Below are 13,323 nucleotides of genomic sequence, written 5' to 3' on the forward strand. Positions count from 1 at the left end.
GTCGGATAACATTGGTCGGCCAACTCCACCAATGAGCCATAACATTTTTCACCGGAAGATTAATCTCATTTACATGTTATGACAAATTGGCCCTTGTCGATATCACACGTTTGCATGTCGGTCAACAAACAGTTTTGACAGTTTTTCCCGGCGAAGAGAAATAATGACGCGCAATCTGGAATCGATCTGCCTTGTTTATCATTACTTGTCAATCTTGCCCAGTTCATTCTTGGGAACATTAATATGTTTCTTCTTCCCCTCATGCTTTTGCTTTGTTTCGGTCGTTTTTATGATCTTACATTGCCAGAAATCGTACAATAAAACATGTATAAGCATAAAACCGCTTTAATTAATTAATCAAGTGTTTCTGGTCTCTTTGTTCAAAACCCCTATAGCTCGAAACCCCGATAACTCGAAGTAGTTTCAATTTCCCTTTGCGATTCGAGTTATCGGGGTTCAACTGTAAATCACTTAAGATCATACTGTAGGTCTAAGCACCTATTCGAAATGGTTAGCTTTCATAAATTAAAACTTACCTAAATGGCAGCTGAAATGGTAGAAATGCTGCCGAGGGGAATTGAAGAGAGATTTTAATAGGTCTAGAGTAGGGACGGTACAAAACCGGACCCCCAACTGCACCTCCTTCTGGACCCCACTCGGAAGAAGAAAGAAAACAACTTGAAAAGGTTTTCACAGTGATGTCATCAAATTCTAAAATCAAAGTCGCAAGGTCTTCTTAATTTTTATCCAAAGGAGATTGAAGATAACCTGAATAATTTTTTTTTTCAAGTTTCAGTTCCGTGACGTCTCCCGTTTCGAGAATTTCCGAATATTGTCACCTTGCGTGACACCATGACACAACGCTATTTTTGGTTGAAAAGAAAGTCTAACCCTTTAAATCTCAGCAGTTTCAGCCCTTCAAGTACATTAGCAAATGTGTTCAAACACATGTATTTTATCGCATGAGCGAAAAGCAAGCGCTTTCATCTCGAAGTGAGCTCCAGATATTTTGGCTGATTACCGATGCGGACCACATTCCGCCTTCATACGAACTCTCAACAGGAGCCCATTCCATTCCCGTCACCAGAGCCTCGGATCCACCTAAGGCTCTGGGAAACTCTATGTAGGAGAACATGCGCCGTAGGGTTCTCATAGCCAAAAATTGGCTATTTTAATCTTCCGGCGCCTGCTCACAACTCGTGCCAACATGAATGCACTAATTAGAGACGATTTTGATTGTTCTTCACGAAAACCAATGAGAAGACACTTTGCTTCAGGGTTCCCCAGAGCTCCTCTCTCCCTCAGTCAAGAGAAGAGCTCTGGGGTCGAGATTGGAGCCCATTCCTGCTTTAAATAAAGTAACTCGGAAACGATGTATCTCACAGATCTGAGAATTGGAGAGGTGGTTAAAAGATTTGTTTCCTACAACATTCCAAGTTCGGCCTTTTTCACTGAACGATTTCGAATTTATTTTTTTTGTTGCGTGACGGTGTAAACTATCTATAGTTAAGCCTTTCAGGATACTGAGACATCTTACGTGTGACAAGATCATACTGCGCATCTTAATTCCTCCATTTGCGCATAACCACAATTCCTTACGTCTTTCGAAGGAAAATGTGTTCTTCTCCCGATTAGAGAGCTGCCCAACCTCGTCCCCACGGCGCTTTTCCCTGGCTTTGGGGACGGGTTTAGGTGGGTCGGGTTTCACCCAAAGCCAGGGAAAAGCGCCCTGGGGACGAGGTTGGGAGCTGCTGCGTTCGTTCGCTTCAGGCTCACTCACTGCGGCAGCAATAAGATCGTTTGGTCCATTATATACACAAACCCACGTGTCTCACCTTCTTTTGGAGTATTTGTTTCTAGTCACAACAGCGTACCTATAACTCTGTGCATTACATAGGTCCACATAGCATACTTGTAAGATCTAACAAATACCAGTGGGCACTGAGCCAAAGCGGTTCGCTTATAGCAGTCCTGTTAGAACCTTGCAATTTCGCGGATACTTCTTTGCCAACGACTGTAGGCTTTTATAGATTGTGCTAGCATAATTTTTGGCATCATTTGATGAAACTAACATATTTCTTGCTGATTTTTAAAAAGTAGCACTGCTAGCATAATAAGTATATATTGATAAACCTGAGACCATTTTTGTTTAATATTTTAGCCGCACTCGCAGTTTACTAACACAGCGAGGACCTCCCTAGGAAGGTGGCAGTCTGTAGATGATGCTGGTCCACAACAATGCTGCGTGAACTTGGCCAAACGCACGCCACATCTTGCAACATCCAAAAATGTTGGAACAAAAAATTGACAATTTTCAGATGGGTTAGGCCAATCAATTGCAAGTTCAGTTTCGATCACCTCAGAATCGGCTCGATAGCTGTCAGAATCTTGATTGGATACTTGAATCAAGTGCATTGATAGTGTCTTCGTCAACCATATGCGTTACCGGCACAATTTACGAACCACTTTTTTTCAGTGGAGGAGATAAAAGACGCGAGTCCGTTACACATGTCTTTAAACTGCTGAATGGAAGTAAAGATTTGATAAGGAGTTGCAGGGAAACCTTGGTCTTTAACCGACTGACTGTACGGGACGTCGCGGGATCAAAACTCCGGCAGGATCAACACCAGGGGCCAGTTCCTGAAAGATGTAATAACTCTATTCCAGGGACAAATGTGCCTTATTCCGGCATGTTTATCCCCGGGAGAGAGTTATTACACCTTTCAGGAATCCGCCCCAGGGTCTTAAAATGACTCAGAAAGTGCTGCCTTTGTAACATAACCCTGTGGGACGTGAAAAAGCCCAGACAATATTCGCAAAGTAGGGAACTGAGTTCCCGGTGTTGCGGTCTGTCTCTAGTTGAATTCCTATTATAATATGTTCTTATTTAGGAGTATCTGATTGACGCATTAATGTTTTGGAATAATACCACCTATGCGCATGCTCTTTAGGACGCGAAATCTGGTAATCTGTCGTTTTTATCCCTGCATTGTTGATAGGAAGCTCAGCCAAGAATCGTTCTTTTTTTTACCGTGGTATCGATCCCTTCAGCACGAATCCTGCACCTTTCACTGCAAACGTCATGGACAAAAACAACTGAACGAGTCTGAAGATCAATGCCGTTTCACTACCCTGCTCAGTTGCGTGAATGTAGTTGTAATGCAAAACTAATTCACAGAACAAGTGCGTGTCTTTCAGTTTACCAATGATTGCATAATAAACCTGACCCTAAATCCATTCCTTACTGAAAGTGAGACTTAAAGATTTTGGCTCACGCCAGACAATTTTAACGCCCGTTTACAAATGCGATTTTTGTCGCAGCAACTTAGAGTAAATTTTATCGCGCTCAAATGTAAACTGGATGCGATTTCAATGCGATTTTACAGCGATTTGATGGCGCGATAAACCACGATTTGGTTGCAACTCACGGAAAAACAGTAACGTTAACTTTGAACAGCTGTTTCGCTACAGCTTTGTTTTGAAAACGGCAGCTAAAAGCGGCTATTTTTTGCGTTGACTCACCTGGTTTTCTAATTGGTAAAGTGAGCATAAGTCTGGGGACAATTAATAAAAAAAGAGAAATTTGAAAAAATACCGGTAAATGAGTCGTTGAATTGCTATTCCATCATTACTTTTAACGCCTGCAATGCCGTCGCTCTCTTAATCTGCACAACTGGTGTTAAACATACATGGATAAGTTTGCCACAATTCAGTCAGTGCCCCTTCTTCATTGTAACTCCACGAACGGTTTTTTGGTCGCTTCTTGTCCGCCATGACGCTGCGTGCGGACAAATTTCCTCGTGATTCAACATCGAAAATCTCAGCAAAATTGCACCGAGTTTCGAGCAAGTTTGAAACCAAGTAAAGCTATGCTCCCCGTAGTTATGGAAGCAATTTTAGCAATTGCGTAGAGAAGCCTGAAAAATTGAGGACTTCAACGGGGTTTGAACCCCGGGGTTTTATTCCACACGGGAAAATTAGAACCCACAAATGAGCAGCTCCCAATGTTAGTGGCTTCATAACTCAGTTGGTTAGAGCGTCGCACCGGTATCGCGAGGTCACGGGTTTAAGCCCCGTTGAAGTCCTAAATTCAGTTTTTCAGGCTTCTTTAAGCAATTGCTTAAATTGCGTCCGTAACTGCGAGGATCATAGCTTTACTTGATTTCATATCCGCAGTTCAGTATATGATTTTTTGTTCATACATTATTTCGTTCATTAAGTTCGAGACCCTTGCAACATCGCTGCGTCTAATCGCTGTAAAAACGCATTCAAATCGCACCCAGTTTACACGTGCGATTTTCAACTTGCAACTTGAGCAAGACAAAATGTGCGTCAAGTTGCTGCGACAAAAATCGCATGTGTAAACGGACCTTTACTGCTGTTTAGGGGTGAATGAGTTAAATCCAGTGGCCTGAGAATTGGCTAACCGCAGGCCCGTTTCAAGGATGTTCAGTTAACACAGCAAGTCTTCTTTTTTTACATTAGCCCACAGCAATAATTTGTTCTATGGATATGTAAAATTTTACGACAAAACCAAATTCAAGTTTAAGAATTACCGGTAATAGGCCAATCCCCGTTCATTTCCAATGCGAGTCCCACAACATTGTCACTTTATAGACATCTTAAAAATCCAGGCACAATCAAGTGACAATTAAGATTACTTAAAGTGCCCCTGTGATAAAAAGAAAACACTTCCTTTTTTTCCCTCAGATCTTGAACGAGTGTTTACTTAACACCTGACTGGCCGAATTTCGCGCTTTGACTTTTCATCCAAAGGCCGTTTAGGTTGAGTGTAAGTTTCGGATTTCAAAATCCGCCATTACTCACGTTCAAAACTGACGGTTTTGACCTCGGAGGGTTGGATTTAAAGAAAAGTGACGTCAAAGGTTCACTAGCTTAGAATTTCAGCGAGTGAATGCAGCTTATTATAATATATGCACAAAACGCGAGTTTAAAAGTCTGAAAGCTCAAAACTCCCGTGATGCATATTTATTCTGTGGCGTACACACGCAGCATTCTTAAACTTGTGAGCCATTGACGTCATTTTCTCCTCGATCCTGGGGCCTGTTTCTCGAAAGTCCCGAAACTTTTCGGGCCCAAAAAGCCACTTGTGAAACTGACAACCGCTTGTTTTGGAAAACCGGTCAATTAACCTGTTTTCAAGGTAAGAAAAAGTAAACTGACTGTAAAGTTTAACGACTTAAATCCTCTTCGTTCTTGAGATACAAAGGGAATTGAGACACCCAAAAATGGCCCGTAAAGTCTCGGGACTTTCGAGAAACGGGTCCCAGCTCTCTCGAGATCTTAAAGTTAGTAATGGCGGACCATTAAATAGGGAAGATACCTATTAATGTGCCAGCCAGCGTCTCACTGGATGTCGTCGACACAAAGGGTCTTTTGTTCCTGTGGTTAGCACACTTGAATAACAAAAGCAATGTTTGTAAACAGGTATCTTCCCCATAGGAAAAGTTCCAGTTAAAATAAACAGGTGTCTTTTTGGAATCAAGGCTTAAAACTTTGGTCGCTTAGTGTTGAGTTAAAATAGTTTTGAAATCCAAAGAAAACTAAGGATTGGTTTTTTGGTCACAGTGGCACTTTAAATTGTCCCGCTGAAGCGCAAGGATCACTTCTGTCTTTCGCCAGGAGCCCGTAAGTAGGAGCGAACAATTCCCATATTAGGCCTATGTCACGACATTTCTATAGACCGGTCTATTTTTAGACAACCTTTTCCGTAGAAAACAAAGCCGGCCAGTTCCTGTTCGGTGACACTATTACGTCAAGTTAGTTTCTTGTGACTGTTCATCGGGCTCCAGCGGGAGTCTCAATCGCGGGAAATTCAATCTAGAAATACGTCGGTCTGTGAAAACGCCGTGACAGAAATAAAGGGCTGTTATTCGCTCCTAGTCACGGGCTCCTGCTTTCGTACAAAACCCACACTTCAAATATACATTTCTTTCATTAATGAATATCGTATTGAAGAGAAACTTTGACATTTTAACATATTACTGATTTTAATACATTATTTTCAACATGAGAAGGCCATATCATCAACGCAGCCACAGATACGTCGACGAAATTAAAGCGCGAGAAAACCGTGAGTACGAGCGAGGGACCAATTTGTATGCTTATTATTGGCCGAAAGAACGTCCAATCATTGTTCACATAGCTAGAGGAGTTTTCAAATGACCCGTGTCGAAAGTAATAACGCGATTGCAATTGCTACGCGTAATGATTGGTTTAAAAATCTCGCGCCAGTTTATCATCAACCAATGAGAGAGAAAACCAAAACCAATCGCGACTTGCACGCGCCATTTTTCCCGCGCTTTGAAAACAAATACCAAAGATATAACTTCAACCAATCACAGCAGGTGCAAACAACGCAATGAACCAATCCAAATTCGCAACATTTTCATGTAACTTGCTACGACACTCAATTGAAAACTGCTCTATCGGGTAGGCTTCTCGTAGGCTATTATTCTTACTCCACTATTAAACCACACAACGAAACAAATCATGAAACCCGCTTCACAAGCGGCCTTATCATAAGGAAGCTTTAGCAACCGACGACAGCAACGCCTATGCGTGAACGTCACCTCAAAATATTATTTCGCATTATTGTCAATAATCTATCCTAATTTAAATAACAGAAAGGCTATCGTGCCAAACGTCAGCTTTCTTTACGGTGGTCAATTTGCTATATCAACGCAGTTGATAACCCCATTTCTGTGGTGCAAGTGCTTTACATCTGCAAATCTATAAAACGCAGATCCCGTCTTATAGTCCTTCAATGTTCATGTTACAGAACCCACACACGGTTCCCAAAGAGTCGGGCACGGAGTTCCCGGTGTTGCGTTCTGTCCTCTACGGTTTATCATAGTTTTGCAGGATACGGGCTGCAGGGGAATCTTTGTTTACATTTTTTCTTCATTAGAATAAGGCTATTGTTTTCTGATCAGTGAGTCAAAAATAAAGTATAGAATATTAAAGTGCACTGCATAATGACATATATCTGAAAGTTTCAATCCGACGTACTAGATAATGTCGAGCAACGATACTTTGAAAATTCGAAATTTTATAAAGAATGTAAGGGAGTATTAGCGCTTTTGCCACCCAAGAATTTATCAGTTGTCGATGGCTAAAACTCGCTCGATATCAAGGCCAGAAGGATTAAAATAATTATTGAAGATTTAACTGAGTTAAACACGTTTCTTTATTTATTTCTTTATTTATTATTCACTTTCACCACAACAGAGAAACAGGCTGTGGTGGGGGTCGCACAACAGAGCGAGGCTCCAAATTAAGTGCGCCTTTTTACCCTCCCAACCACGATATAGCACAGAAGACAATCCACAACGCCGGGAACTACATGCCCTACTCTTTGCGACAAGTGTGTGGGTTGTTTTACGTCCCACAGGATTATGAACATTGAAGGGTTGTGAGACGGGGCCCACGGTTTATCGTCCTTATCCGAGAAGACTAGAGAGTCTAACCATTTGCAGATGGAATTACAAAGGCAGCACGTTCTCCTCAGTTATTTGAAGACCCTGAGTGTTGGCCGGAGTTGAACTCACGACCTTCCGCGTGACAGTAGTAGAAGCTTTGTGTAAGCACCAAGTAGTGTTTCACGATAATTAAATTGTACTAAGAAACTCAAAATTCCTTTGCTCATTAAGTTTGCATTTCTGTTGCCATTTCGTAGCCGTTACCGTGAGAGTTGCTAAAGCTCTTTAAAGAGACCGGAAGGATGACGCCCCGTACGAAAAACGACGGGGTCGACAGAAGGAATAATCGTCTGATTCTAGTAAAGGAGATCTGGTTTCTGTAGCATCTCGAAAACTTTTCCTTGTCCAGCCATACACGATGCAGTTTAGAAAGCCTTGCATGGGTGCGGTCAGACCCTGTTGACCAAAATAGAAAATTGGTTCAAAATGAGGAAAAGCTCGAAAGATGCATTTGCGTAAGAAATCTCCGATGTTCCTTTCGATTCCGCATTTCTATGCTTAGCGATTAGTTTTTTAATATCTTATGACTCATTCTCAGCCAAAAGGGGAATCTTTGTTTTTGCCTCATATTGCCTCAAACTTAATTATACTGCACATGCGTTCGCTTGAAATGTGTGAAAACGAAACACAGCATACGTAGGTAAGCTCAATGAAATTTGCAACGTCTGGCCAATTAAAGCACTCGTGCCAGATTCCCTGCGTCTGAGCATTTGAACAAAATGGCGGATGCCCCCTGGTTACTTTTGATTCTTATGTCGACGTTCGTTTTCACTAGCATCAGTTACTTATGCTTGCGCTTTGTGCTTGCGTCGCGAGTTAAAACCAGGCTTAAATACTTCCAATAAACTAGCATTGTCGGCTAGGGGCGTAGAATCACTTACTTGAAATACGAATAAGATGAACCAATGATGCATAGCGGATAGCTTTATTATGTGTGGATCAATGTCACAGGACGCAACCACCAGTGCTACAAAACAAAACAGAATCATGTTTAAAAGTCAGTGTTTAGTCTGAATTAGGGAGGGCAGCCACCATGTTGATGACAACGTATCCTGCACTGAGCAGCACTGGCGTCAAATTACGGGCCCCGGATACCGTCGTATATGAAGTTACGATTGTTCACCACGCCGCCATCTTGGATCATTGCCAATAGCTCATCGCCCTTCCCCAAACTATACATTTATTTCTCCTCTAAATTTCCTCTGCTTCAAAAATTCGAATATTTTTCGAAGACTGAATACTGAGCTTAGGTGTAAGCCTTGTCCACACAAATAATTTACTTTGCTATTGTGGCCGAGATATTATTGACGTCACCTACTGATAGTGCTGTGGCAACCACATCCTCAATAGACGCCAGAACAAAGAGTTCGTTTGTTCCGCTGGTTGGAATATTTGAATCGAAACCATAAAATCTTTGCAATTAAATTTTTCTTTGAAATGGGCACGTTTTTATACACCTTTTTCCAAAATGGCCGTCATTTAAATATTCTCTTGTTTTTATTCAAATTAGCCCTTGCTGCCTCGTTCTTAAGCTTAAAATTCAAAAGAATAGATGGCTTTCACTCACGTGACTTGACGGCCATTTTGGTGTCCAAAACAATAGAAAATATTTGCGCAGAATTTGCATAAAAATAGAGTTCAGTCCCCAAGGGAGAGGATGTCTATTGTTCTGGTACACCAAAATGGCCGCTGTGACGTCACGTGAAAACCATCTATATTTTGCCTTGAACGAGGCATCAAGGTCTAATTTGAATAAAAACAAAAGAATATCGAAATAGCGGCCAATTTGGAAAAAGGTCTATTTCTCTATTCACTTAAAGTGCAACTCTGACTAAAAAAAATAATTCTCTTTTTCTTTGAATTTCAAAACTTCGTTACTAACTACCACTGAGTGACCAAGGTTTTAAGCCTTGATTTCAAAGACACCTGTTTATTTCAACTGAAACGTTTTCATTTTATTCATGTCACGTATGCAGTAACCCAGCTACGTGAGATTCACACTACCTGGTGTAGGCGTCACAACGTGACTCTCTAATCAAGCAAAAGAGCAATACATGAAGTTCTTAGGTTTCAGGGGACACCTTGCTGACACAGTTTTACTTGACACATCGCGAAGTTTATGCAAAGTATCATTAATCTCATTATCTAGCTGCATAGGCTACTGGGTGACATGCCTATGCAAATTACACCATCTATCATCGTTAGTTGCACAAACGCATGCAAGATTACCTGGGCCCCAACAGACTAAAAACACTAATATGTAAAGGAAAATTCTGTTACGTATGGCATCTATATTGGCTCGCTGAAGGTCTGTTAACACGCCTGAAAAAACAAAACATAAGACAATGACAGGTTTTGATGTGCGAGTTTAAAAGACAAATCGGGAAGCTGATTTAGACTGGGACCTAATACTCGAATAGGCTGTGAGCCAGCATGAGCCGGGAAAGCTGGCAAAAAGAATGGAGCGAATTATTAAAAGCGACTTGTCCTCACCCCATTCTTCAACGCGCTGCCAGTTCCTTGCTCGATACGTACCCCAAACAGGCGAGTCCGTTTGCAGACTAATAATCGAAAGGGGTCTGGTTAGGAGTTGGCCGCACGCGATTTTAGCGCCAAAACAATTCCAACGAAACGCGCATCGTGTGTACACAGGGATGGCATTTTTTTGTTCACTTGTGGTTCGGGTTAAGGTCAGCAGAAGTTATTATATTTTCCACCTCGGATATGACGTTTATGATTGCTTCAATAAGTCTCGGTAATGAGAGTGTCTATAAATCGGCGTGGGTGGGTGGGTCGTGGGTCCCTGACCCTAACCCTTTTATTTATTAACGAATGAAAATTGTCGAAACAGACAAGACCTAAGACAAATTTGGACCGAGCACTGAGGGAGCTAATATATATATATTTTTATTTTTTATCTTCAAACAAACAGGACCCACCACCCACGATCCACGACCCACCTACCCACGACCCACCCACGCGATTTAGCCTCACCCCTCGCTAATCAGCTTTTATGAACGCGTCCTGAGAAGCGAGGCGAAAAAATTTGCGGAGGGAAATTTCCCAGGTTCCAAGTCTTCATAATACATTAAAATTTAATAAAACTACTTCATTCGGGCTTATTTGCAATGGGATTGAGTACAGCCAACTTGACTCTACGCGACACGACCTGCGAGTTCATTGAACGGCTTCAAGAACATTCAACAAAAAGCGCGTCCCTCTGGAGTCCAAACAAAGGTTCAGATTGTGTGAGGAGAACATTAGCATACAAGAAAAACAAGCTAAAGACTTTTAATGAGGATTTAAAAGGGCTACTACGTGGTGTAAGCCTCGCACAAAACGAGATCGCAAAAAACGTCCCGAGAGTTTTAAGACAGCTCTCGGGACGTTTTGTGCGCTCTGTTTTGTGCGAGGCTTACACCACGTGAGCTCATGCACGTCGTGACGTTCTATCGGTGACCTGATAGGCTCTTCCGCTATTGACTATATTCGTATTCTCAGAATTGGACTGGAACTAGCTTGCAATGGAGGCTAATTCGGGGAAATATATTAAAAAGTATTTGCATTTGAAAATATTTCCCCGCATTAGCCTCCATCGCAAGCTAGTTCCAGTACAATACTGAGAATACGAATATGGTCTCTGGTGAGTTTCGGAATTAATGGTAAAAATTAAAAAAAAAAAAATCTGAAACTGAAAGGTAGAGGTTACATGTGCTTAATCTAAAGCAGCTTGCACTCCTCTGATTTACGATCTTATGGAAATGAGGAAATGATCTAAGACAACTAAAACGCTCACCTGAATACACCACAGCCTTTCTAAATACTCTGAGAATCATAAAGTACACCAGCTGCAAAGAAAGTTACCACAACTCAATTACAATTGTGTGCCGTGGAACAATTCTCATTAATGAAAATCCCGCCAAAGCTGAAATAGACCCTTCGTCCAAAATGGAGGACGAAAATTCAAAAAAGTTAAAATCAAAAATGTATAACCAGCACTAGAAAGAACACCTTTACTTTGGTAACCCTGCAAAGTTCCAGCGTATCTGGTGTAATATCAGCTGAGAGAATGTAACTTCACAAATGAAAAATTTACAGACGTTTGTACGACTGGGGTATGGAGTATACCCCCAGTCATACAAACGTCTGTAAATTTGTCAAATTTCAACTTACATTTTCTCAGCTGATATAACACCTAATACGCAGAAACTCTGCAGGGTTACTAAAGTAAAGGTCCTCCTTGTAGTTCTGGTATCAGTGTTTCATTCTGTTCAATTTTAACTAGTTCAAATCCGTTGCCGCCATTTTGGAGAAGGGTGTATTCATCCAGTCAGATCGTTACACAACAAAAACACACGTCGACAAGCCTGTCGGTTGAAGTTGGGCCTTTAACTCTATATCTGTCTGATTTGATTGTGACACTGTAGGCCTCAATTGCCATTGTTAAATGTGCATAATTAAGTATTTAAATTTGTTTTTAACAAATAAACTTAAACTTAAACTTAAACTTGAACTTGACTCCATAGCTCTCCATGTATTCCAAGGACTGGCAAAAAGGACACGGCTGTAGGCAGAGTCTAATTTGGCAGTCAGAGAAATTTCTGAATGACTTAATATCCTCTTAATCCAACAGTTGTTAAAGTCTTCCATTACCAAAACAAGCCGACTGATGCTGCCTAGCCAATACACAGCGCTGCTGTATTCCTTGGTATTAATTTTGATTGGTTACTAGAGAAATAGTAACCAATAATAGGTAAATTAATAACGCCCCAATAACGTGAAGTCTCCAATAATTTTGCAACTTGTCGCACTTCAAAGGATAAAGAAGCAAACGATATAGTTAAATTATCAAAACAAAACACTATAGACAACAAAATTGTTTATCTTTGGAAATACTCTGCTTACCACAAGTGTCACCATGGAGATGGAAAGTGAAGAGGTTAGTGCTATTGATCCATATGGGGACCACCAATGGGAATCAGCACTCTGAAAGAGGAAGTTATTATCAGAATTCATCTTACTTTGGTCAGCTAATTATTGACAAAAACAAGCAGGAGGAAGATGAAGAAGACAATATTACAGTGATACAGAGACCTGACACAGCAATTAGCATTGCTGCTACACTAACACAAGCAATGAAAGCCATACAGGGTGGATGCGAAAGACAAAGACAATCACTCAAAACTGACACTAAACAAGTTGGTAGAGCAACTAGTCTGCTGAGAGTTCAAGTTATATACCACTACAGGTGAATAAAATGATTCTACAATATGAAATGTCATATGTATTTGAACTCATATTAAATAATAATAATAATAATTTTAAAAACTGATTTGTAACCAGGTGGCTCCATGGTAAAGTATAAAGAATGTTACACTGATTAAAAATATTATTGAAAAGATCTTAAAATTCCAATGTTTCGGCTAATAACATAAGCCTTCTTCAGGGGTAATAAAAAGATATAACGAAGTGACAAGTGTATTTTAAATCGCGTAGGTGCTAATAAAAAACAGAATATATTACAAAATCAGTTCTTGTCCAATAACGCCAAGGCCCTGTACAATTGGGGCAGGTACATGCCATCATCGCAGTTGAGCGGACATTTGCATGTGCGAACCCGACGCCTGTTAGAGGCATGGGAAATTGACACATGCATAAGTGCAAAAGTCCGCTCAACCGCGATGATAGCATGTACCTGCCCCAAGAGTACAAGGCCTTGGCGTTATTGGACAACTACTGATTTTGTAATATATTCTGTTTTTTATTAGCACCTACGCGATTTTAAATACACTTGTCACTTCGTTATATGTTTTTATTACCC

The 13,323-nt window shown here is 40.9% G+C and overlaps 1 protein-coding gene across 1 annotated transcript in view; it reads right to left on the reverse strand.

Moving 5' to 3' along the window:
• Nucleotides 1-6,422: 6,422 nt before the first annotated feature.
• Nucleotides 6,423-13,323, reverse strand: part of LOC137977824 (transmembrane protein 116-like) — a 27,249-nt gene continuing 20,348 nt past the window's right edge. Inside the window, exons 9-13 of the mRNA XM_068825165.1 lie at nt 12,408-12,488; nt 11,299-11,350; nt 9,732-9,824; nt 8,384-8,469; nt 6,423-7,898 (exon numbers count right to left, since the gene is read on the reverse strand). Of these exons, the coding sequence (XP_068681266.1) occupies nt 7,728-7,898; nt 8,384-8,469; nt 9,732-9,824; nt 11,299-11,350; nt 12,408-12,488 (483 nt within the window). The 3' untranslated portion in view covers nt 6,423-7,727. The remainder of the gene's footprint in view (nt 7,899-8,383; nt 8,470-9,731; nt 9,825-11,298; nt 11,351-12,407; nt 12,489-13,323) is intronic.

This window comes from Montipora foliosa, chromosome 11 (genome assembly GCF_036669935.1).
Source record: "Montipora foliosa isolate CH-2021 chromosome 11, ASM3666993v2, whole genome shotgun sequence".
Classification (NCBI taxonomy): Eukaryota; Metazoa; Cnidaria; class Anthozoa; order Scleractinia; family Acroporidae; genus Montipora; species Montipora foliosa.